This window comes from Zonotrichia leucophrys, chromosome 20 (genome assembly GCF_028769735.1).
Source record: "Zonotrichia leucophrys gambelii isolate GWCS_2022_RI chromosome 20, RI_Zleu_2.0, whole genome shotgun sequence".
NCBI lineage: Eukaryota > Metazoa > Chordata > Aves > Passeriformes > Passerellidae > Zonotrichia > Zonotrichia leucophrys.
In genome coordinates this window covers 4,870,969-4,896,477 of record NC_088189.1, presented here as the reverse complement: position 1 = coordinate 4,896,477, position 25,509 = coordinate 4,870,969, and the positions used below count along the sequence as shown (strand labels likewise).

The window sequence follows — 25,509 nt, the reverse complement described above, 5'->3', positions numbered from 1 at the left end:
ATTTTGCAATCTGGCACCCACAGCAAACCCAGCACGGTGGAGAGCAGGCACTGGGCTCCATTTCAGGGCAGTCTGTGCCATGTTAAGTCATGCAAATAAATAAATACTACCAAAAAAGCCCTCCTCAAGCTGCCAAGTGAAGTACATCAGCAAAGAGCATCAGCTCCACACTGGCCTGTGAAATACTCCTGGACTGCAGATTTTCCATGAGTGATCAGGCAGTTTTTCTGAGTACAAACTTGTTTTGTAACTCTAAAATTAGACCAGGAACATGGCAGGGGAGCCAAGGAGAGAAAGTTTGGCTGGTCAGAGCAGCTCTGCCCAGCATTGCCCAGAGAAAGGTGTGTGCCATCAGTCCAGCCTGGAGCTGAGCAGCTCCAACACTGCTGATGGAAATACCTGGTGGCAAATCCATTAAGCTCCACAGCATCAGAATGTCACTGTCATGCCTTTTTCTTTTCTGCCTTTTTCTTTTTAATGACTTAAGCTCGTTTAGCTAATGAGCTGCTTTATCCTGCTGAAAGGAGACAGGGCTCAGGGTGGGATGTCCCACTGTGAGTGTGACAGGCAGTGCTGGGGATGCCATTGAGAGGCCAGGAACTCCCTGGGGACCAAGGAATGAGGGTTGGCTGTGCTGTCAGAGCCAGCTGCCCAAGCCCATCCCTTCTCCAGCCCCTCAGATGGGACAGAAATAACCTGTCTGCTGCTTCCCCTTCACAACAGGAGCACCCTGTCACTGGTACCCAGGAGATGCTGGGGGCTGCTCCAGCCCCGTGCATGAGAGGAGACACCCAGGGACCCAAACTGGAGCCCTGTCCCACCCTGAGTGAGCATCGAGGGATGCAGAGGGCAGCAAAGCCACAGCAGGTAACAGCAGCTCCCCCCAGTCCTGGGCTTCCCAAACCCTCCAGGTTTAGGGTTGGATGAGGAGTTTGCCTTTGGTTTCTGCCACTGGGGCTCTGTTTGCAGAGGGCACTGTCACTGTGAAATACTCCCAGCCCTGCTGGGGTGCCCAAGGGCTGCTCCAGCCCTGCCACGGGGCTGCATGCAGCACCAGCAGCTCTACATCACAGTGACAGCTCTGCAAAGGGCTCCGATTGAAATCCCTGTCTCAGGGAGCCAGCTCCACACTCTGGGGCTCTGTGCTCTGGGCTGCAGCAGTAAATCTCCCTCAATAAATCCTCCAGAGCAGGGCAGAGGAGCAGGAGCTGCAGCTTCACAGCTTCACCCATCCACAGTGTGAGAGGGAGCAAAGATGAGCCCTCAGGGAGCCTGGGCTGTCACTGGGGCTGTTCTGCTGCAGGAAAAGGCTAAATCCTGGCAAAAGACACATGGGGAGCCACGCTAATGAAGGATCTCTCAGCACAGAGGAGAGCTGAGGTCCTCACCAGGTTTGCCGCAGAGTGGCTGTTCCATCTGCAGGCAGAGAGGGGTTGTGGCATCTCAAAAAGCACCAAAACTGGCAGCTTTTCCCTGCTGCTTGGATCTGCAGCATATGCCCACTCACCTGAGGGCTCAGAGGAACAGAAAATCAGGAGTAAACCCCAATCCTGGAAGTAAAGCTGCTGCCCAAGCCCAGCCCCAAATCCTGATCTGCGGGCTCTGCACTGAGTCACAGCTGCAGGGATCCAGCTCCAGCAGGGACACCTGGGCTGCCCCCACACCTCCCTCCACACACCAGCCCAGCCCCACTCCCTGAGCAGAGGCTGGCACAGTCCCAGCCTGGGTGTCACCTTCCCGGGGTGGCTGAGCTGAACCCCTGTGCCTCAGAATGATGGGTTCAGCCCAAGGAGAAGCCAGCCCTGGGGAAAGGGCTGAACCCTTGGTAAGAGGTGGGCAGGAGCTGGTCCAGCAGCAGCAAGAACAGCAGGAGCACATGCAGCCACCAGCTGTAATCCCTTCCCAGCTGACAGCACTGGGGAATGCAGTGGCAATCAGTGCCTGCAGAGCCTTCCCAGCTGGCACCTGGGGTGTCAGCCCTGTGATGGTTTGATCTCACAAGCTCCCCTCAGCCCTGGGGAGGTGCTTTGCCCAGGGCAGAGCCCCATTTAGGATTCAGAGATCCTGGGAAGTGCATCCCTGTGATGGTGTTCACAGGGGTTCTTGGATGAGGGAAGAGATGAGGATCTGACTCCATGTTTCAGAAGGCTTGATTTATTATTTTATGATATATATTACATTAAAACTGTACTAAAAGAATAGAAGAAAAGGTTTCCTGAGAAGGGTAGCTAAGAATAGAATAGAATAGAAAAGAAAAGAATGATAACAAAGAGTTATGATCAAAATTATGCCAAAGAATGATATTCTGTCTTGGAAAGAGAGTCCGAGCCAGCTGACTATGATTGGCCATTAATTACGAACAAACTAACATAAGCTAATCACAGATCTACTTGTTGCATTCCACAGCAGCAGATAATCATTGTTTACATTCTGTTTTTGAGGCTTCTCAGCTTCTCAGGAGGAAAAATCTTAAGGAAAGGATTTTTCATGAAAAGATGTCTGCGACACATCCCATTAACACCAGGAGGGTTTTTGCTGTTAAAGCTGCACGTTATTTCCCCTGGCTGCTTCTTCACTGTGGCTCTTGGGGCTGAGATCAGCTCCCAGTTCCATTTCACAGATCCCAAGCTGGACGAGCCACACTGTGCTTTTATTTGCTGGCTTAGATCACCCAGCCCTGGCAACGGATGGGTTATCCCAGGGAGGCAGGAGTGATGAATATTTTCAGTTGTTTTCCCAGAGAATGAGGTCTGCGCTCAGTTTGCAGCAGATTTGCTCCAAGCCAGGCAGGGTGGCTCAGGAGGGTTCATGTTCAGGCACCGCTCCCGACCCGAGCGTGCCGAGCTCGCTGCTGCTGCTTGCTGCCACGTGCCTCATTTCTTTTGAAAATCAGATGCTTTAGGGGAAACTTTCTTCTTCCAGCTCTGCATGCCCACATGTTGCATATGCAGGAGATCTGGCACGTCCCTGCTGCACATGCAGATAAAGGCAGGGGCGGGAGCCAGGCTGGGAGAGCCCAGCACAACCTTCCCGTGGGGATGCAGAGCCTGGGTGCCAGCCCACCCTTCACTGCCCAGCTCCAGGGGCATCTCTTTGGGGTTGAAGGCTGAGTGTCCAGGTGCTCTGTTGGGGTCAGAATTACTCACCATGACTCAGTAACCCAGAATGATCTGGGGGAAAAGTTCCTGTGAGGAGATGCTAAACACCTTCCTGTGGAAGTTCCTCTTTCCCAGTGTGGTGTTGGTGGTTCCAGAGGACCCCATGGATGTGCCCACGACAGCTTCCTGAAGCTCTTGGCTCTGGGCACCGCCTCTCCTGGTTTCTCTGTAAAATTGGGTGGAAAAGCTCTGTTGAGTGTCTCCCAAGGGCTGGAAGAGGCTGCAGCCAGTGAGGCCATGCAGGAAGCCTGGGTGATGGCACTGGGGTGGCTGAGTGCTGTGTGCTGCCTCTGTAAAAGCTGTGCCTGGTGCCACAGGGATGAGGGATGCAAGGGAACATCCAGCAGGAGATGAGCCCATCAGGCTCAAGCACCAAATCTGCTGTGAATTTCCCCGTCATCAGTCCCCATGTGATCCCAGCACGAGTCCTGCAGTCCCTTCTTTATGCTCAAGAAGATGCTCTGCCCCACCTCATCCCAGAGAAATGCAATTTAAACAGCTCAACAAGTAGAGGAAGAGCCTGATTTTCCAGCTGGGCTTCTCCCAGTATCTAAGAAATGCTCTTTGCTACGCTCAGCACTGAGGCAGGGTGGACAAAAATGCATCCCAAGGTTTAGCAAACGATTTTCCTTCCCAGCTTTGGGCTTTGTCTTTTCCAGAACACCACATGCACCAGGCACATCTCTTTTTTTGGACTTTTTTTTCTATTTTAGGCTGAAATTTGAAGCAGAAGGACACCCTCACACTGGACACAGCCTGGTGTGTGGCTCAGTCCTGACCATGACCACAGAGAGTTTTGCAGAGTTCCTGAACAAGCTCAAGGAAATCCATGAGAAAGAGGTCCAAGGTAGGGAGACAAAATTTTCTTACCAAAACCTGGCCAAGATCCATTTCTTTGTAAAACCACCTTGATCCCTTTGGTGTCAAATAACCTGAAGGGAGGAGGAGCAGGTGTGGATTAGGGAGATTTGGGGATTAGTGCTGAGCAAGCAGCACCCTTGGGGATGGCTTGGGACACGAGGTCACAGCCTGCCCCTCAGGGGGCAACACCCACTGGTGGCACATTTGCACCTCTCGTTGGCATACTGAGGAAAAAGTGACTTTTTGAATGAAGAAGTAACTTGTTCTCTCAGAAGAGAGAGAACTTTCCTGCACTCCGTGCTGTGGAAAGGAGGCCATGGAGGTGCTCAGCCCCTGCAGGAATCCCAGGTGCTCCCAGCATTAACCAGGGGGGATTTGGCTCCTCCTGCCCCTGTTGTCCTGGTCTGTGAGCTGGGAGTTTGCAGGGGTGACACTCACCCCTGCTGGGCATCTGCTCCATCAGTGAGGATTGCAGTGTGTTTGGGTACTGAGGGATCAAAGGGAAAGCACAGAGATGCAATAATCTATAAGACAGAAGCAGCAGGAGATGAAGCTCCGTTAAAGAAAACGTTTGAGTCAGGTTGGATAGCTTATTCCTCTAGGGAATAAATTATTTCTCAGGCCATACATTATTAAAATAAAACCCATTAGGTTAAGCAACCAAGTGCCAAGCCCAATTGTTTTCCTATTAGAATAATTCCCAGTATCAATATTATGAACAAAACTTCAGCACTTTTGGATGATTCTGGCTTATGAATTCATTCTTCTCTTGTGTAATTTCAAGCCATGTGAGAGTTAGAGGAAACTGTTGAGCAATTTAAACCACATGTTTACATCTACTTTGCATAAAATGGATTTGACAGGATACGATGTCTGCAGATCCATCAAGGAAAGCCGTTCAGCTGTAAATATTCTCCAAGATGCTTTCCAACCATGAAAGCTATAAAATATTGCCCACCTGGGACACGCAGGCTGTAGAGAGAAATAAGTAGAAACAAAACTAAACCAGACTTTTTGGGACTGCAAAGGAGATGCAGGCTCATTAAATAGTGGGGATACAAAAGGAGCTCACATTCTGTACAACTTTTCCCAGTTACATTAAACTGTGGCTGTGTTGAACACATGCAATGTGTTATTCCTTATCAGAGATCAGGTTTGTGGATGGGTGAGATTTCTGCAAAGCCTCGCACCTTCCTGACATTCCATCAGTGCTGTTTGCTTCTGAGTGCTGGGGAATTGGCCCCAAACACCCATGTCTGTGTGTCTGTCCATTATTCCAGGTCTGCACAGCAAGGTGATGGAGCTGACCACAGAGAAGTGCCGGTGAGCGATGCTGGGGCACAGGGGTGGTTACACCATTGCAATTTCAGACTTCTGACTTATTCTCCAACACTGCTGCATTAAAGACCACCATTTGCTCTTCTGGCACTGCCAAATTTTGGCTCCAGGCAGGGTTGGGGTGATCCCAGCCCAGCTCCAGTTTGCCTTCCCACAGGCAGGTGATGCTTGTGCCACCCGGTGCTTTCCCCGTTGGAGAACAATTAGTGGGAGGAATAAACTGGGGTGTCAGGGGTAGGATCCAGGCTCCAACACATTCATTTCCCCTCCTGCCACACAAGAAAAGGGGCACTGTGAATGAAGGCACAGGTTTTGGGAAGAAATCTAACAACCCTGCTTTTTTTGTTGTGTTTCTTCAACTAGCGACGCTCAGAGAATTGAAGAGCTGTTTGCTAAAAATCACCAATTAAGGGAACAACAGAAGGTCCTGAAAGAAAATGTAAAGGTGTTAGAAAACAGGTAGGATTTGTTTTTAATTAGGGTGCTGCTGAGTGGCACTGAATGCACAGTCCTGGGGGAGAGTTTGGGGTTGCTGTCTCCCCAGGACTGGGATGCAGCACATGAAACTCTATTTTTCCCATACTCAGCTGCTGGGAGAGCTGGAGGAGTCTGGGCAGGTACATAGGAGCTTTCCTAGGCTGGTGTGGTGGGGCTGGAGGGGTGCAAAGGCCAGTTCTGGGCTGTGGGGGTGATTCTCAGTGATGGTCTGGGTGTTCACACTTCCCCATGGGCAGGGCAGGAACTTATTTCTCTCATGTGGTAACAGGCTGTGGGGTTTCCTTCCCCCAGGCTGCGAGCTGGCCTTTGTGACAGATGCATGGTCACCCAGGAGCTGGCCAAAAAGAAGCAGAATGAGTATGAGACCTCTCATTTCCAGAGCCTGCAGCACATCTTCATCCTCTGTACGTACTGACACCCGCTGTGAGCTTGGCTTTGGCAGGCTGAGTCTTTGCCAGTTAATCCCTCTCCCAGATATTTGTACGTGGTGAGCAGGAATCTGGGAAGGGTTTGGGGATGGGGAGAAGGGAGGGAGCAAGGAGACATAACCCTTCACACAAATCATCAGAGCTGGGGGGTCACAGCCCCCCACACCTCCAGAAAAATGAGAGATTCCAGGCTGTGTCAGCTGCCTGGGAAAAGGATGCATTTGGCACAGCAGAAGCAACACTCTGGCAAAGACAGGAAAGTCACAGCAGCAGCTCAGCACGGGTAAATGAAATCAAGCAACACGTGTGATGGATCTTCTCCTGAGCCCCTGGCACAGCTCCCAGCACTGGGTGTTTTTCCCTGGGGATCTGACCAGCCCAGGGAGGGTCATGGGGTGAAGGAGATAAGGCATTTAGGAGGGATGGAGAGGTGCCAAGAGCCCTTGGTTTATCTCCCCTGCTATGGCACTGCTGCCTGAGTGCTGCTTTTGAGTAGGAGCAAGGCAGGGCACCGTGCCTGGGTGTCCAGCCATGCTCTCTGTGCCCAGTGCTGGGTGCTCACATCTCCCTCTGGCCTCTGTGTGACCCCTCTGAGACCCCCAGGCCTGCCCCTAACACAGCACCCACTCACCACCCTGCCCTGGTGTGTACAGGGGTTCTAGGATGAGGGAAGAGATGAGAATTTTGACTCTATGTTTCAGAAGGCTGATTTATTATATTATTGTATCATTATATTATTATATTTTTATATTACTTTATTATTATTATATAATATATAATATGTAATATGTAATATGGAATATGTAATATGTAATATATTATATAGTATATAGTATATAGTATATAGTATATAGTATATAGTATATAGTATATAGTATATAGTATATTATATATATTATAGATATTTTATTAAAACAAAATGATATATTAGAACTATGCTAAAAGAATAGAAGAAAGGATTTCATCAGAAGACTAGCAAAGAAAGGAATGATAATAAAATCTTGTGACTGCTTACAGCTTCAACATAGGTGGCTGTCATTGGTCATCAAGAGAAAACAATTTCACATACTGTGTAAACAATTATCCAAATCACATTCTACAGCAGCAAAACATGGAGAAGCTGAGGCTTCCCAGCTTCTCAGGAGAAAAGATCTTAGCAAAAAGATTTTTCATAAAATATGTCTGTGACAGATGTTCACTGTGCCCAACCCACCACTGCCTCCTCTGGGTCTGGGTCCTCCCCTGAGCTGGGGATCTGCAAGCAGACCCAATCCTGATGAAACCTGAGTCAGAAAGTTGCTCCCTTGTATCCCATAGCCCCAGCACTTTTACAAAGAGAGAAGGAAATTCAGCATCCCTCCCAGAGTCGGTGCCATTCTCTCCTCCCCCTCCATCACCCCAGCGAGCTGTGAGCAGCATCCTCGCAGCACCTGAACTCACAGCCCCTCCTCTGTCCCTGCAGCAAACGAGACCAATCGCCTGAGGGAGGAGAACAAAACTCTCAAGGAGGAACTGAAGAGGCTCCAGAGCCTGGAGTAAGCACTTTCCTGGTTTCATTCTTTACAAGGGACATTGGCAAGGGCATCCCCAGGGCTGGGCAGGGCAAGGTCCACACTGTGGCATCCTCAGGGGCATTTTATCACCTAATTCTCATGGGTTCCTGTGTATGTAAGACATGGAAAAACCCCTAATAGTCTTAAAATCCTTGTTAATATTTGCTCACTGCCCTGTTCACCAGCATCCAGTGATTAATTTTTGAGGAACAAAGATATTTAATCCCCTGGAAACAAAGCCCTGGGCAGCTTGCATGGAGCTCAGCCTGGGATTCCATGGCTTTTCCATGGCAGCAGGTCCCCTCCTGCAGCAGCCAGAGAGGGTCTGCAGGAAGCAGGTGGCTCTGGAGAAAGGACAGTGACACCCAAGGGACAGGGATGGGGTTAAAGAGGGAGAAGTGATCTGCAACAACAGGTTCACAGCCCAGCGCAGCGCTGTGCTGGGAGCCAAGTAACCTGCCAGGCTGGCCAATATATACAAATCAGCTCATTCCTCAAGGGTTTAAAGTCCAGAGGAATTAGCACTGAGGGATTAGTTTAGAAATGTGTTTTCTTTGGAGCACGGGAGCACCATCTGCTTAAAGAGAAACTCTGGCTTTTACTCCCCAGTGATTCCAGAGCTGTGGGTTGAGCTTGCTGAGCACTGAGTGATTCTGCTCTGCTCTGCTCTCCCCTGAGATGCTGGATAGGAGGATTTCCAGCCAAACATCCACACCTCAGCACCAGAGTCCAGCCAGGGCTCTGTGTGTGTCTCCAAGGCTCAGGCACTCCCTTGTGGCACTGAGCATCACCCTCTCCATCCTGGTTTGGTGACAGGGGCAGACACCACATCCCTGTGCTGAACCCACCCCTCCATCAGGCTGAAAGCCCAGGCAGGGCCAGGTTCCCACAGAGCTTTTGCAAGAGCCACAGCTGGGTCCTGCCTTACCCAACCTTGTGGCTTCCTGCAATGTTACCCACAACCAAGTGGGGCAATCACACCTCCAAGTGGGGCTGGCATGCTGTCCATGCTCCAGACTGTAGCTGGGCTGCTGATAAGCTGCAGTGGAAGGAGGTGAGGCTGAGGATCTGGAATATCCACATACACACAGAGATAAATACGTGTATTTGTGTATCAGGCTCAGAGCTCTCAGTACAGCGGCTCCAAACCCTTCCTTCTCCTTCATTCATGTTCTTGTCCTTCCAACAGGGACAGGACAAAGACCCCAGGAGTGTCCTCCAGAGAAAGCTGCTCCACACCCGGCTCCCCTTTGACTCTGCTGTCCCCTGTGAGCAGGAATGCCAGCACAGAGAAGGCAGAGCCCAGGGAAGCAGCAGCCCAGCAGGACGTGCCAGAGCTGGAGCTCAGTGAAGGTGGGTGCTGCTGCTCCTGCCACCCATGAGGGACCTGGGGATGTGAAAAATAACTGAGCCATGTTGTAAACTGCTCTGGGAAAGGGTCTGGAGAGCAAAGACCAAACTGTTGGCAGCTCAGATGGACATTGCCACAGGCAGGAAAGCTGATGGGGGAGAAATGCAGGTCAGGGGAGAAACACCCTGCTCTGCATTAGAGCTAAAGAGTGCTGGGTGCCCCCACTGAAAGAAAATTCATGCAGAGACCATGGCATTGCCTTCCTGCCACCCACACATGTAGTGAAAGGCACATTCAGCCAGGTGCTGGCTTGAACCAAAAGGGGATTTTGACTCAAAATCCTCACTGGGAGGTGGTTGGTAGCAGCCAGTGGCATCCCTGGGAGGCTGCATGGCTCCAGCCCACTCAGGGCAGGGCTGCAGCCGCTCTGGGGGACCAGTACAGCAGCTGGTTCTGTCTTATTTTTTTTGCAGAAAAGCCTCCAGAGAAGCTCCAGAGAAGCTCTCCAAGCAGCAGGACCTCTCCAGGCACTCTCCTCCAAGAAGTCAGCCTTGCAGAAATAGTGAGTTGTCAGAGGTAGCCTGATGGCCTCAGGCCCTCTTCCCACTGCTGTGGCCATCTGAACTGGATCAGAATGGGATGGGGAAAAAGTAGGAGGCCCTTGGAGGGTGGAACAATCAGCCAGACCTGGGTAGTTTGTCATTTCCAGAGCCTGGCACTCAGTGGTTGCAAGGACAAACACAGAGAGGGTGTCAGCCCAGGGCTGCTGAGTGACATGGTGACACTGGGCACTGGAGATGAGACTGCAGGGCCTGGACCTGCTCCTGGGAACTCAGGCCCACACACACACCCACACAGATACCTCTGTTTTGGCACAGGTTTTGCTTACTCGACCTCCCCAAGAAAACTTGAAAGAGCAGGTGAAAAAGGGTTTTGGTAAGGCTGCAGGCAGGCTGTGGGGATAATTAATAGGGATCACAGGAAGGCTTGGTGACATCTCCAGGTGGGCAGGGGAAAGTCAAGTCAGAACATGTGGGGAGCCTTTCATGACAGCTGATGGAGACAGTGATGTCCTGGCCCAGCAGAAATACACCCACCAGAGCAGTGTGTGCCAGGAGCTTGCAGGAATAAAGCCTTGCATGAGTAAAAAGGCCTGACTATGGGACAAGGAATTTGAAGGGTTTTATCTTGGTTAAGCCTCTGAATCATGACTTGAGATGCAAAACTTCCTGTGCTACAAATGCAGCCAGAAAATGGAGAGTACATGAAGGGAAAATTTCCTGGAAAAATTAATAAAAACTTTGATAGAGCTGTTGACCAGAACCATATCAAGCAGAGTCCTCAGAGCTGTCTGTTTTGTCCTCACTGGTGAGGAGATGTGTCCCAGTTCAGCCAGGCTCCCTGCAGAATGGCTCACCCAGACTTTCTGCCACAGGCATCCCAGAGGATTTCCAACCAGCTGCACGGAACCATTGCCCTGGTGAGAGCTGGCTCCAGGCCCTGCCTGCTGGAAAGGAGTCCCTCAGAGGCAGCAGTGTCTCCCCCAGCCAGGAAAGCTCCTCTCCCTCCAGAACGAGAGCACAGCCCCAGCCTGGAGGCGTGAGTACCTGGAGCCATGGGCTGACCCACTGCAGCTGCCCCATTCACTGTGCCTGCCCTCCTCCCTCCCCAAACTTCCCCCACAGCCTCGGGAAGGGGGGGATATCCCAGTTTACAGCAGTGAAAAATGACTGGAATCCAGCCCAACAAGGTCAGGCTCTCGTTATTCCAGCTCCTCAGACAGACCCACAAAGTGAACCAGGTGTCCCCACATCCAGGCAGGACTGTCCCAGGCAGGCAGCAATTCCTGCTCCTCCTCCTTATCTATTCTAATGGGCTTTCCTGCAGGGCTCAGCACTTCCCAGGCTTATCCTCCCCATGATTTCAGGAGCACAGAGCAAGGCCAGGGAGTTCACCTGCAGACAGAGAGTTTCCCAGAGTGTGAGTAGCTCTGCAGAGCACTCCTGGGAACAGCTTGCACTCATGGAGAGCAGCAGCAGGGACTGGGTTTGCAGAGCAGGTTCCTGCACTGCCCCAACCTTCCTAGGATGGCTGTAAGAGTTTCCCATTGAGTGAGATTAGGGGAGGGTGGGCTGTCCCTCTGTCCTGGGGGTCTTCAAACACTAAGAAAGCCCAGGGGGTAGTAAGGATGTTGCTGGCCTTAAGACTTTATACAAAAAGTGACTTCTCAGCAGCAGTGCTGATGTGAGAGCTCACTGCATCCTTACCCTCACTCTGCCCTGCCTTGAGCTGCCATGGCCTGGGGACAGGGGACTGCTGCTGGATGGTGGGATGGGAATGGCTTCCTACACTGTGTGGGGTGGGAATGGCTTCCTACTGCTGATACCTGATGCCCCTGGCCACCAGGACCTTCCTCCCCAGCACAGACCCCAAACACAAACATAGTCTACTGACCAAGAGCTGCAACAGGGCACGGAAAGAGCAGGAGAGACCACACACAGCTGGGAAACCATGGGAAAGCTCTGTTGCTAATGTGTGGGGGTTTTTCCTGACATGATCTGTAATGTAATTTTTTTTCCACACTTTTTTTAGTTATTTAACAGCGAGCAACCCGGACTCCCCCAAGGTCTCTCCATCCTATGAAAACCTGAAGCTGAGTGCCCGGAGAGAGCAGCTGTGCCTGCTGCACAAGCACCTGTCCCTGCACCAGCTGGGGCTGGCGGGTCCCTGCGCCCCGGGCGAGCGGGACAGCAGCACCTTCCCCATGCACCCGCTCAGGAGCAAGGCTGCCGAGGGCAGGACACGCTGCCGGGACCCCTGGGACGAGCAGGCAGCCCTGCTGAAGCTCCCTGCCACCATGGTGTACGTCAGGGACCAGCAGCTGGAGGAGAAGCTGCAGCTGCTGAAGCAGCGGGAGCGGCTGCAGCATCTCCTGCTGCGGCAGTGCCAGCCGGGCCAGCGGGCACACGGTGACACCGAGACACGGCCGGGCCAGCGGGCACACGGTGACACCGAGACACGGCCGCTGTCCCCGTGGCTGGGCATGGCCACGGGCTGCAAGGAGGAGAGGGAATTCCTGGAGGATGCTGCGGATGGGAAGGAAGAGGGGTGAGGATTGTTGTTTGATGCCGACAGGGGGGTTATTTACAGACACAAACGAGATGGGGCTACTATAGAAAGTGTCTCGAGCTGTTTATTTTTCAGCATCAGTCTCATTACATGATTATGATAATGGGAAGATGCTTGCAGCTCACAATCCTGGCAGCAGGCCAGAAAACATGTTAATGTTACAACTTACTTTATAAGCTTCTTGACCAATCACACAAAGCAAAAGCATATTGACAGTAGTTCTATCCAATCACCATAAGCACAGGTACCTTTGGTTAAAACAATGCTTGCTTATTTCGAATACAATACCCACTCGTAAGCCTCAACGCACAGAGTTCCATTCTTAAGCTTTACCCTTCCTAATATCTTGCTAGATAAACTTTCTGCAGCTTAGAGAGCTATTCAGACAAGCATTAATACACAGGCTATTGTTCTATTTGCCCTTGCTTTTCCTACAGTTTAAATAATTTTTCTGCTGACCTACCTCATGACTGTTGCTTTAGCTCTACTCACAATTCTTGCTGTATCTGAGGCCTGCCTTTTGCAGCTTTTCCAAAACCCTCTAATTTTATGGATTCTCACATTGTTGACTCTGTGGTGTTGGAGCTTGTGTGAGGGTTGTCTCAGGGGGCGATTCGGGCTCTTTAGTGGTGGAAGTAGTTTAGTTAAAAATACCAGCTTTGGGAGCTGGAGATGAGGGTTTGAATCCTTTCTTCCTGAGCTAGGATGGTGGGGTAACTCTACAAGGGGGTTTAGTCTTCAATCTTTGGCTTACAGGACCAATGTTTTTATAAACCATTAGAGTTAATCAGAGTTTGAGCAGTTTGTTCTCCAGGCAGCTGTGGCGGGGCAGGGAGCGCCCCGAGCCGCGAGCCAGGGTGAAGGAGGCGAGGGACGAGGACGGGGACGCACCGCTGGACCTGTCCGACCCCAGGCACAGACAGACGGACGGCAGCCCGAGGGACAGCCCCGGGGACAGCCCGGCCGTGCCCGCAGGGGGACACAGGGCACAGCGGGACCGCCTGCGCTGCCCCTACCGCTGGGCACTGCCCGGGGCTGCCAAGGAGGAGGAGGAGGAGGAGGAGGAAGATGCAGCTGTGGTGAGTACAGCTCTTGCTGGCATCCCCTACATCCCCTGCACTGCTGCTGGGACCACTGTGAGCAGCACTGTGGGAGGATGGGTTTGGTGTGTGAAGCCAGTTTGCACATGGCAGAGCTGTGGTTGCTCAGCCCTGGCTTCACTCCACTCCTCCCCTGCAGTGCCCACAGGGTTCCATCCATGCCCAAAGGCAGGCAGAGCCTGTGCTCCCTCCCACAGGCTGCTGCAGGGGGTGCTGAGCCCCCTGCAAACACACCACAGGAACAGGAGCATCTCTGTGATGCTCATCCCTGTGGGTGTCACTGTCATCAACTGAGGGCTGGGGACAGTCCTCTCCTGCCTGGTGACAGCAGTGTGTGTGTCCCTGTGTCCCACAGCTCAGGCTTTCACGGGCATATCTGACAAACAGCTCCACCCCGAGTGACCCAGAGGCCCCTCCTGAGGCCGGGCTGAGGCGGGATGTCGGCGCACAGAAGGGAGATGCAGGTAAGAAGCCCCAGGCAAATGTGACATTTGAGAAGGCAGGAGTGAAAGGTGAAGGCATTTCCCAGCCCAGAGCTCTCTGCTGGGCTCTGCACACACCTGCAATCCCACCCTCCAGGCACCAAGGGCTCCCAGCTCTTCTGGGCCTTTGAGGAAATTCAGGTTTCACATTTCTGTCCTTGAGAGCTCAGTTTTCTACCCTAGATAAGTCCAAAATTCAGGCTCAGTATAAATGGCGAGAAAGTAATCTTGTTTTTTCTGGAGAAAGGCCCAGTGTCTGTGTCCAACACCCCTGGGGTGTCCTGGGACACTCAGCAGAGCATCTGCATGGAAATCTCCAGGAGCTGAGGAGTCAGCATTGGAAAAATGCTCTTAGAAAAACCCACTCCAGAATGAGCAGGAATAGGACAATGTTGCTCCAGCAGAAAACCCATTCATTCCACAATGAGCAGCAACAGGACAAAGTTGCTGCTCCAGCATTTCCCACTCCTCTCAGGGAAGAAGCAGCTCAGAATGCCCCAAAAGAGATGGGGAAAATGCAAGAGGTTTGCAGGACTAGCACTGGAAAACCAGCCCTGTCTGTCCCCTTGCTCCAAAGCGTGTCCTGTGATGACACAGCACAGAGGGCTGAGCACAGAGCCAGGGATGCTGTACCTGCAGCAAGCAGATCAGGATGGTTTCCTTCCTTCCTTCCTTCCTTCCTTCCCTTGCTCCACCCTCCACAAGAGCCCTCCCAAGGCTCTCTCCCTGCCTGACCCCCAGGGACACAGGTGCCAGGTCTGTCCAGGCAGGTGGGAGGCAGCAGCCATGGGGATCAGGGTGGGAAGCACGTCTGCTGCTCAGTACCAGCCTTACTGGCTCGGCCAGAAAGTTGAGCTCGCCTGGATTAGTTGGTCTGGGCGTGTCGGAGTGGTTTGGGAACACTCTCCAGAGCAGGATTTTTCACAGTGGAGAGGAAAAAAAAAAAAAAAAAAGGAGTCCTGTGTGATTTACATGCTAAGGAGATATCATCATGGCAGAAGAATTTCAGCTGATTACATTCTGGGTGTGGGAATACAGGACTTTCTTCAGTTCTCACCTTAAGGTTGACACAAAGCCCGGGAAACAATACACAAATACTTCTGCACTTTCTAGTGAACCTTAACCTGCAGGAGGATGAGGTGAGGATGGGATCAGGCTACAGGGAATCCAGGAGTGCCTGGAAGCAGCATCACCTGCTCTCCCACCTCTGCAGGGCCAGCAGGAGGGGGCTGCCCTGCTGAGCCCCATCCTGGCTAGAGCTGGGTGTGATGAGCAACAAGAATTGAGCTTTGGGGGTGCCCCTGCCCCTGCACAGCCCTTTGTGCCCCCCATGGGCAGCTGAGGTGTGTCACTGTGTGTGCAGACAGGGTGATGCCACCACCACCAGCCCCTGGAGATGAGTGTGAGCAGAGTGGGGTGTGTGCAGGCACATGTCTGGGGCTGTGCAGCCCAAGGGCTGTGCACACTGAAATGCTTTTCCTGGGCAGCATCTCCCCTGCCTTCCCTTCCTCTGCTCCTCAGCACACATTCCCTGCCAAGAGCTGCTGGCTGAACCAGCAGCAGACATGGGATTGTCCCTTTTGGCTTCTTCACCCCAAATGGTTCTCCCCACCTGGGGCTCAAACAGGAAGGTGCATTCTGGGGCTTAAATACCCCCAGTTTCCCTCCTGTGTGTAGCCACAGGTGTTGGGACAGCTCTTGTGACCTTGGTGTAGCAAAGTCCAGTGGACACAGCTTTGCTGGGAGCTGCTTTCCCAACAGACTCTTGTTGGATCACTCCTGAACATTCATTCCAGGCCACATAGCTTGCAGTGCCTCTGCTTCACACCACAGTGTATTGCTGAAGCTGCTTTCTGCCTCAGTGGCTCTGTGAGCCTGGACCAGTGGCTCTGCATCTGCTCATGAGCTTGTCAATCCTGCCACCAGCCAAAAAAACTTATTTTGTGTTTCTTTAGATGACAATGATGCCGAGTCTGGGAAGCAAGAATCCGATGAGCCAGACACAACGGACAGTGAGGTTGGTTTGTTTGTTTGGTTTGTTCTCAGCCATCAGCTCAGGCTGGTGGCTCCCAGAGATATCAGACAGGCTGTCCCAGAAGGTGGCGGCTCTTCCTGCACCAGGTGCCAAACCTCATTCCCACCCTGTTGCACAACTTGCTGCTGAGGGGCAGAAGTGCCACTCTTTCCAGCCAGTCAAGTCTTTATGAGCACTGCATTTGTCATCACTCATAGCAATGGTCACAAAGGTCCCTGGCAAAGCCACCAGCTCCCTGGGAAAGCCAGGCTGGTTTGCAGACTGACTGTTCTTCTCCTTGGTGTAGGAGAAGTATGAAGATGAGATCCTACAAGAAGCCGAGGCTGACGGGAAATACTTTTGCACCAAAGACAAAGTTCACGTGCAGCAGAGGAAGAGAAAAAGAGGACAGGATCCCTGGATAAAAGGTAGGGAGGAGAAGTTCCTTGGGGCATCAGCTCAAGGCTACAGCTTCTGCTGCTTCCAGAGGGACTGCTGTGAGAAATGCCCAAGGACAGGGCAGAGGAGGGTTCTCCTCTGAGCCGTGTTTTTGTAGCACTCATAGCTCCAGGCAGAGGAGCCCCAGCTAATGGTTAGCCAGGACAGCCTGGGCAGGGTGGCCAGGAGAGCACCCCAAGCACCTAAGCTAACAGAGCTTAGTCCCTTGTGTTTGCTTATCTGGTCAGGGGGGTGGTGACTGGGGAAGGCCAAATTCCCAGGGCTGAGTTATTGACAGTCAGAGGAAGGTTCCTGCCAGCTCTGTTGATCCTCCGCTGTGGCTGTGGAGGTTTCCCTGCTGACAGAGGAATGTGTTGTACCCATGTTCCCTCCAGGTGAGCAAGCAGAAAACTGCTCCTGATAAGGGCAGGGATAAGACAGTTTGTCTGTCAGAAAACCCTGCTGCTCACCACTCTGTCCTGGTGGTAAAAACAGCCAAGCGTGGGCCCAACCATTAATGTAGAGAGGGCTGTTGCTTAAGCTTGAAGGGAGCTTTTTGCCAGCCTGGCCTTCAGAGGGCCTTCTGTCTCAGGGGACAGCAGCACAACTGGTGACAAGAGGGTTTGCTGTACAAAACCAAACACTTGGAGCAATGGGAGGAGCACAGCTGTGCTGTGCAGCCCAGGGCAGGCACACACACCCCTCCAGGACTGGATGGGGATGTCCCAAGTGAGAGGTGGGTGCAGCTGGGGCAGGCATGCGGTGATGGAGGGGCATAGCACCTCTCTCAGCATGTGGTATGAGCCATGAGCCACACTGGAGCAGGGAGAAACCCACAGAATGCATCTTGCTGCTCTGGGATGCTTCTGCACCAGGTCAGTTCTCTGCCTGTTTCTCCTTCACATTGTTTTGTGTCCGGGATAACAACAGCCTCCCCTGGATACCCACACATCTCACATGTGAGGGGTTTCTCTCCATCTTTCCTGTGCTGAGCTTTGCTTCCTCCTGTGCTGTCCCTGTTTTGGGATGAGGCCATGCTGACTCCAGAAGTGTAAATCCATTTCTCTGTGGCTAACTCCTGCTGTCATCTGGCTGTTTACAGGATCTAAGAAGTCAATGAGAGGAAAAAAGAAAATCAAAGTGGAGCAATGCCCAGTGGGGATCACAAAGGAGCTGGAGAATTGCTCTGCTTCCCACAATGATCCCTCCAAGGACAGTTAACAGCAGGGCAGGATGGAGCAGCTGCAGACCAAAGGACAGAGCTCAGAGCCCTCAGAATCTCACCCATGCTGGAGAGTGAATCCTCCTCTCATGCTGGGCCAGGCAGTGGGGGATTCATAAGGACTCATTTGTGAGCAAAGCACCCTGAAAGTCCTCACAATGCCACAGGAGAGGCTGGGCAAGGATGAGCCATGCAGGTGACACCTGGAGCAGCCACAGTCAGTGATCTGTGCCAGAGCAGACCCTCAGGCTGGAGCTGGGAAGAGGAGATGTCTCTTTGCATCAGAACCGTGTTATCCCTGGGATTTCACACTTGGAGAGCAGACCTCCAGAGCCCTCTCCTCATGAAGGATGTCCCAGGGGCTGGCTGAGGGGTGGTGACCAAACCAAACACTGCAGAGCCCCATTTAATTGCTTTGCTTCAATTAAATCCCTACCAGGTTTCATACTCACGTGGGTATTGTCTGACCTGGGGAAAGTCCACAGTTTTCTCTTCTAGTTAAATGAGGAGCAAGTACCTGGGCAGACAGGGGGATGTGTCCCTGAGAGGGCAGGGAGGAGGGCGTGGGAAGGGAGGCTTTGGGTGCTCCCTCTCCCCAGTGTGTCCTGGAAAAGGTCAGTGAGTGACACCCAGCTGCAGCTCACAGCAGAGCACCAGCTCAGCAGCTCACACTGACCTTGGAGCATTGCTGGGAGCTATTTTTCACGTGGATAAATTGCTTTTTGTAATCCTTCTCTGATGGGATGAGATGGGAAGGGCTGCAGGGGGCATCCCTGCTCACAGCATCGATCCAGGAGCCAGGCTGGGCTGTTCCTGGCACACAGGTGGAGGGAACAGGGACAAAACAGAAACCAGCAGAAAAGTGCCAGAGCCAATTCCAGTTATATTGCACTCCCACTCCCTTTACCTGCAGTTATTTCTATTTAAACGTGGGGTTTTTTACCTGTTCACAAGAACGAAGCAAAGCACAGCCAGCCACGAGCAGCACCCTTTGCTCATAGCATCTTCCCATCTCCACAGCCCTAAAATCCCACTCAGAGAGCGCCGGCTGCGGGGGAGGGTCCAGCACTGCCCGGGGCAGCCTCGCATCCCCCAGCGGGCGGGAGCGGGACCGGGACTGGGACGGGAGCGGGACCGGGACCGGGAGCGTAACGGGGACTGGGACGGGAGCGGTGTGGGCGGTGCGGACTGTGCGGGACCGGGAGAACTGCCGGAGCGGGACCGGGAGCAGTGCGGCCGGTGCGGGACCGGGAATGGTGTGGAACTGGGACCGAGGGCGGTGCGGGCGATGCGGAACCGGGACCTGGGGCGGTGCGAGACCGGGAACGGAGCTGGTGCGAACGGTCCGGGAGCGGGACCGGGAGCAGTACGGGACCAGGAACAGGGGCGGTGCGGGACCGGGACGAGGAGCGGGGGCCGTACGGATGGTCCGGGAGCGGTGCGGGACCGGGACGCGGTGCGGAACCGGGAGTGGGGCCAGTGCGGGACCAGGACCGGGAGCGGTAGCGGGACAGGTGCGGGCGGTGCAGTACCGGGAGCGAGGACGATGCGGGACCAGGACCAGAACCGGCACCGGGAGGGGTGCGGGACCAGGACCGGGATCAGGGCCAGGACCAGGACCGGAGCGGAGCGGTGCGGAACCAGGACCAGGACCGAGACCAGGACCAGGAGCGGAGCGGTGCGGGCGATGCGGGACCAGGACCGGGAGCGGAGCGGTGCGGGCGATGCGGGACCAGGACCGGGAGCGGGGCGGGCGGTGCGGGCAGTGCGGCGGGCGGGCAGTGCCGCCTGCTGGGCAGCGCCGGGTCGGGCCGGGGCCGCTCCCCGAATGCGGAGGATCCGGTTCAGCCTCCCCAAGGCACAGCAGCTCTGTCTCCGGTGGCTGTGCAGCCGCGGGAAGGAGCGGGGACAGCCGGCAGCGCCAGCAGCGGCGATGGAGCGCGGGAGTCCCGCGGGGCTGACGGAACTTCACAGGAGCGAAACTGAAAAATTACTGAGCCAGCCGTCATCTTCCTCCTGTCTTCACGGCTTGGAAGATCTCCTCGGAGGATGAGGAAGGGTCTGGAGCGCGGATCTGCTGAGGGAACTGGGGGAGCTCATCCTGGATAAAAGGAGGCTCGGGGGGACCTTTTCCCTCTCGGGAGCTCCCTGGAAGGAGGATACAGCCAGGTTGGGCTTGGTCTCCTCTCCTAAGTGACAGGACAAGAGGAAAACGGCCTCAAGTTGCACCAGGGGAGGTCTGGATTGGATATTATGTTAAAAATTTTCACTGAATGGGTTATCAGGCACTGGAACAAGCTGCCCAGGGCAGTGGGGAGGTCACCAGGGTTGCAGGGCTGTTTTATCCCAGCTCGGAGCACTCATTGGATCATGGCCATGGGAAATGGATCAGGGCCATCACTGATGCCTTTCCCTCAGCACAACCTTCATCCCTTCTCAGAGCAGCTTGGAGGGGAGAGCAATAACCCACTGTCCATGGTGGTGAATTGGATAAATCTGACTTTTAAAAATACCTCAGCAAGGAAAAGGAAAAAAGAAGAGAATTAGAAATGCAATGCCATAAAGAGGCCCCTCAGACTGTAGGGAGGTTGCTTGGGATGGGGAGAAATGAAGGAGGGAGGGAACTTTCATGGGCTATAAAATAATCACCTCCCTATGACAGCCCCTTGATAAGCAAAATGTGCAGAAGTTCTGCCAAAAATAATGAAGTCCTCAGTTCCTTTTCTTCCCACTAAGATTTTTCCCCTCACATTGCATGACACCACCACAAAATCCTTGGTTAATTACCTTTAATTAGTGGGCTTTTAATACCTTTTATCATTAGAAGTTTTCACCCATATCTCGTGCTGGGTGTGTTTGAGGGGCTGGCAGGGACACATTTCACACTTAGGGCAATCCCATGTCTAAAAAAACAAAAAATAGTTTTGTCGGTTCTGAGAAAAATGCTTGTTTGAGCAAGTTGTTGTAGTAAATTAAACTTTATAAGCTGCACTTGATCCAGTCCTGGAATTTCTCTGCTCCTACCATCCCCTGGCTTGCTGTTACCTCCCCACCATGCTACAGAAAGATGGATAATTGCTCAGGTCCATTAACTCGCAAAATTATGCTTGTCAGTCTTTTGTTCAAGTCATTCTTGACAGGTAAATGCATGTATTGATCTGGTGATATGCAGGCAGCCTCAGACTTGAATTATTCTGCTGTAAGAAAGAAATCTGAGCCCTGCAAGCAGCTCTGGAGCTCCGCAGAGGTTTCCATGTGAAGGTTCAGCCCTGCCTGAGGTGCTGTTTGCAGGAACACACATGGCAGCGTTCAGCACAGCAGCCTTTTCATAACTCCACAGGAGTTTGGTTCATGGCTCCAAATGGCATTTGTGTACCAGACTCAGCAGTCTCTGCTTTTTGCAGAGTTAATCCCTTTCATTGCCACACTTCTGTTCAGTGTGAGAAGGAGGTTTTACACAATAACCTTCAAAAATGCACTGAAATTACCCTCAGAGTGCATGAGTTACATCCCACAGAGCAATAGAGCAGAAGGGAAGCTGTCCCAAGAGCAGATCAGATCTCCTGGGAGGCTGGCAGCTCACACTTGTTTTGTTCAGACACATTTCAGCTCTGATGTCCATGATGCAGGCAGGGCACGTGGGCCAGTGCAGAGGTTGCCCAGAGGAAGGGGTTGGGTTCACCCAGGTCAGGGGCTGGATTTGAAATTGCACAGAAATCTGGGGGAGAGATGAAGTCACCATTTTTGCTCACTTTTAGTCCATCAGAAACAGCAGTGAGTGGTTCCTTTATTGCCTGTCAAACCAAACAATTCCAGTAACAAACCACTGCAACTCCTTTGCTTCCTGATGCTGAAGGATCTGCACATGCTGAATCATCCTCACAGCACAGAGCATCTCAGCTCTCAGACCCTCAGGCCTCCCTGCATCAGTCTCCCACCAAACTCACCAGCAAAATGACATCTTCTGTTTCTCCCTAGGCTTAATTTGTAAAATTTTGTGAGAAGTAAATTTGTGCAAGCTGAGCTGTGAGTGTAAATCTCCATCTAAGGGGGGAAAAAAATCTCTCACACACAAATTTCCTTACACATTCCTTTCCTTACAACAGTTCCTCTGTTGCATGTGTGAGGAAAGGTAGGAAGTCCCACAAGCTCAAAGCAAGAGGGAACTGAGCTGGGAACTCAGCTGGCTGCAATGCAGGCTCCAAAAGCTCCAGAAATAGAGATATGCACATCAGATTCTTCCCCCTCCCAACCTTCTGCTGTGGCATTGCCTTCTTGGCAATAGAAAATCTGAAGGTGATTTAAACCATGCCCTTTTCATGAGCCTGACACCAACCTTCTGTGCATTGAAATGCTTTTAGCTGCAATCTGCTCTGTGAGCAGTGCCCATTTACAGTGGAAACACAGCTTCTCTCTTCAGTCCACCACAGGAAAACTCATGCCAAGCATTGCTCAAGTCTTGCTTCAATCCTGTTTTGGGGATTTAAGTGGGATGGGCATTTTGTGTAGGGTCAGATGTGCCCTGAATGTGTGAAAAAGGCAGAAAAAGGATCCTGGCAGTCTCCTGCAGCTCTGCAGTTCACAGCCAGGAGCTCAGAGGGAACAGGGACAGCTTGGGTGTTCAGAACACAGCAGAGGGACAAGCCTTCACACTTCTGCAAGGAGGCTGTGAAGTTGTGGATAGATTTAGCAAATCCAGCAAGCAGCAGCAGTTCTTGGAAGGAAGAGATGTGGGGAGTTCCTTTGCTCCTTTATCTCAAGCAAAGTTTACTGTAGGAATTTTGGAGCCAAAATGCAAGTTTCTCTTTCATCCCTTGGGTATCACAGCTTTCTGCTCTGCCTTGAATATATCACTAAGACTTCAGGAGTTCCCTAGGCTGTGCTGCACACCCTGCTCATACCAAACTTGCTCCTGGCTGTCCCACTCCAGTGGGACCTCTTCAGAAAGCACATTTGCCAAGATTCTCCCAAGGAAAATGATTGATTTATTAATAACAGCATTTTAGTGCAGCACCATGTGCTTCAGGGAAGAGAGTTTGATCCATTCATTCACAAATCCTCCTGTAAACAGCACACAACATTTTCCTGAATCACAGAGCCCTTCAGAGTACAGAGAAATAGGATTAAATCAATCAGCTCTGTGTGTTTTAGATGCTCTGTGTCATGCAGGAGACCCTGAGTGGTTCCCCAAGGCACACAGGGCTGCTGGCAATGTTCTCCTCCTGAGGAGCAGCAGCTGATTTTGCAGGGACTGTGACACACAGCAAGAGCAGAGGGTTGTGGCACCCACCAGGGCGAGCCCATGGCAATCCAGGGAATGAATTCTGCTACTCTGCTCCAGCAGCAGCCACAAGACACCAGAACCCCCAGCTGGAGCCCACTGGGGGCAGATTAAATTGATGCACATTAAAACCATCTCAGGCTGCACAGCTGGTGGCTCTGAGAGCTTGAGTCAAACCTGCCTCACAGGTTTGGGATGCAGGAGGAGAGCAGTGGGGATGGATGTGCCAGCAGGGAGCAGGAGTGGTCCAGCCTGTGAATGTGGCTGGGAAGGGTTTCACCATTCCCTGCACATGGAACACAAGCAGGGAATGTGACCTGCCATCCCTGAGATCAAAGAGGAGGAAAAAGGTGAGTTTAGGAGAATGTGTACTCCCAAAAACTCTTTTATATGGATGTGGTGAGTGTGAGGCTGAGCTCCAAAGAGTGCTGATGTCCCCAGGTGTGCTGATCTCAGGAGAGAATTTAAACGGGGTAAACTATGATAGGAAATTTGGGACAAGGATTAGAGCTTGTTCAGCAGAGAAGGGACAGTAAGTTCTGGATGCACATTGCACTTCTGTGTCATCCTCCCACACTTCCAGAGATTGTCCTGGTCCCTGTGAGGTCTCTTGGACCCCCATTCCCACCCTGCTTAGGCTGGAAAAATGTCAACAGCAATTTTTGGTGCCTTATCTTAATACCAGTCGTTCCTCCAACTGGAAGCTGCACTTCTGGTTCCCAGCCTAAATATACTTATGACCTGTTTATCTTTGCTTGATTCAGGGCCATGATTTTGCAAAAAATATAACAGCCAGCCCACATAAGTACTTTAAAATGCTGTCTCAGATGCTTAGACCAGATCCTGCAGTTCTTGCATGGAGAAAAGTCCTTATGACCTTGGTGACTCTGCTCCTCAAATAGTATTGGAATAAGGATTTGCAGGCTTGTCCTGTTTCACACCAGCTCCTTATTCCAGCAGCCCCTGACTGTCCAGACATGTATCCAAACAACCCAGAGAATCCTTTAAGGTAGAGCAGAAACTCCAGGAGCAAAATGAGTGTGAGTTGAGTATTGGTGATTCAGAGTAACATTTCACATCTGTGCAATGATGTTGTTGTAGATGTAGAACTGCTTGACTTTGTCCAGGATTTTGTGGTGGTTCAGGTTGGAAAAGGCTTCAGCCAGGGCTTGAAGATGCTGTGCAGCAGCAGGGAGCAGAGTCCAGCCCATCTCAAAACAGCATCCCTGTGTGTGAAGGAGAGAACATCCCTGAGCTTGGGCTTCCTTCATTCCCCACTCAGGGATTCCCTCGTTTCAGAAGACAGGGAGAGGAGGTTGCTCAGGGTTGTACCCAGCCTCTGCCTTTTGTGGGAGGGATGCTGATGTGCCATTTGTCTGTTTTAGCATCAGAATCTCTGAAACACAGCGCTGTGCTCGCTGCACTCAAACACTGCGAGTTGTCAGACACAGATAAAAGCTCCCCAACATTAACAGCAGCAACACTGCAACCGCTAAATTCAGCTTTGAAGTTTGCAACCCACTAAGCCAGGGAGGCTGCTCCTCTCTGCGCTGACTCAGTGGGACCATTTACATCCCACAGCTATTTTTACAGGCAAAGAATGAGAAAAAAGCCACACATTTATTTTTCAAAATCCAGTCTTGGGTTCTAAAGAATTGTTTGCAGCAAGCCTAGATAGGTTTCCATGCCTATTCATCCCCTGGCTTATTTGATGAGCTTGCCAGCAGGAAGGATTTTAATTCCTTTTTATCCCAAACTATTTTTTCCACAGCTGTGATATGAAATGGTTCTGCCAAATAATTTAGGCTCAAAATCTGACCTATATTGAATAATATAAGATGCTGAGCATGTTCTTGGGATTTTAAGGGCAGAGTCTGTATTTCACTGTAGGGTTTTTAATGGAAGCCTACAAGTAAGCATTGTCTTACATCTCCTATCTTAATCCTATATTATTATTATTATTATTATTATTATTATTATTATTACATGCTACTAATACTGTAAGATGTGTTGATGGCCGACTTGCAACAGCATACAAAAAAGGATCTTATGAAACAGCCATATGAAAAGACACAGAACCTGTTTGTGTTTTATAGGACAGTTTCAAAACCTATCATCTTTTACTCAGTGCCCATATTTCAGGCCATATCATCAGACATCAGTTTGATTGTTGGTGTAGACTGCCAGTGATATTAAGAGTTGCCACGTGGCTTCTTTAAATCTATTTGGCAAAAGCATTCACCACTCCAAGGGTCCAGTGTTGCAAATACAGAAATTGCAACTTTCAGTGGTAAACATCTCAAATGGCAGATTTGGTCTGTACTTTAAAATATGTTCTGTGTGGGCAAAATCCTGCCTGGGAGCACAAGCTGCTTCAGGGCATGAGAGGTGGGAAGCTTGGGAAGGCTTCATTTCGGTTTCAGAGGAACACAGAGGCCACCAGCACCCACACACTGCTGTTCTCAGCTCCGAAGGCTCCATCACGCCCAGCACAGCTCCCAAACCTCCCTTTCCAGTGGCATGGACATTGTCAATGTATATCAACGTCCTCCGAGGAAAGGAAAGGGCAGAGCATCATGCCGGGATGTGACAGACACAGGTTCAAGTGCCTGAGGGGAATGTTTATCCCGTGCAGTATAAACACACCAGTCCGGGA

General features: G+C 51.8%; 1 protein-coding gene across 1 annotated transcript; it reads left to right on the top strand.

Annotated features, from left to right (window-relative positions):
- The first annotated feature begins 3,906 nt into the window (after positions 1 to 3,906).
- Positions 3,907 to 17,571, top strand: RBBP8NL (RBBP8 N-terminal like). Its single transcript, XM_064730252.1, has 14 exons — positions 3,907 to 4,005; positions 5,300 to 5,342; positions 5,721 to 5,816; positions 6,147 to 6,259; positions 7,746 to 7,818; positions 9,032 to 9,189; positions 9,661 to 9,749; positions 10,623 to 10,786; positions 11,780 to 12,295; positions 13,131 to 13,395; positions 13,772 to 13,880; positions 15,854 to 15,915; positions 16,220 to 16,340; positions 17,453 to 17,571. Exons 1-14 carry the CDS (start codon positions 3,939 to 3,941, stop codon positions 17,569 to 17,571), a joined length of 1,995 nt encoding a protein of 664 aa, XP_064586322.1. The 5' UTR covers positions 3,907 to 3,938.
- The last annotated feature ends 7,938 nt before the right edge of the window (positions 17,572 to 25,509 follow it).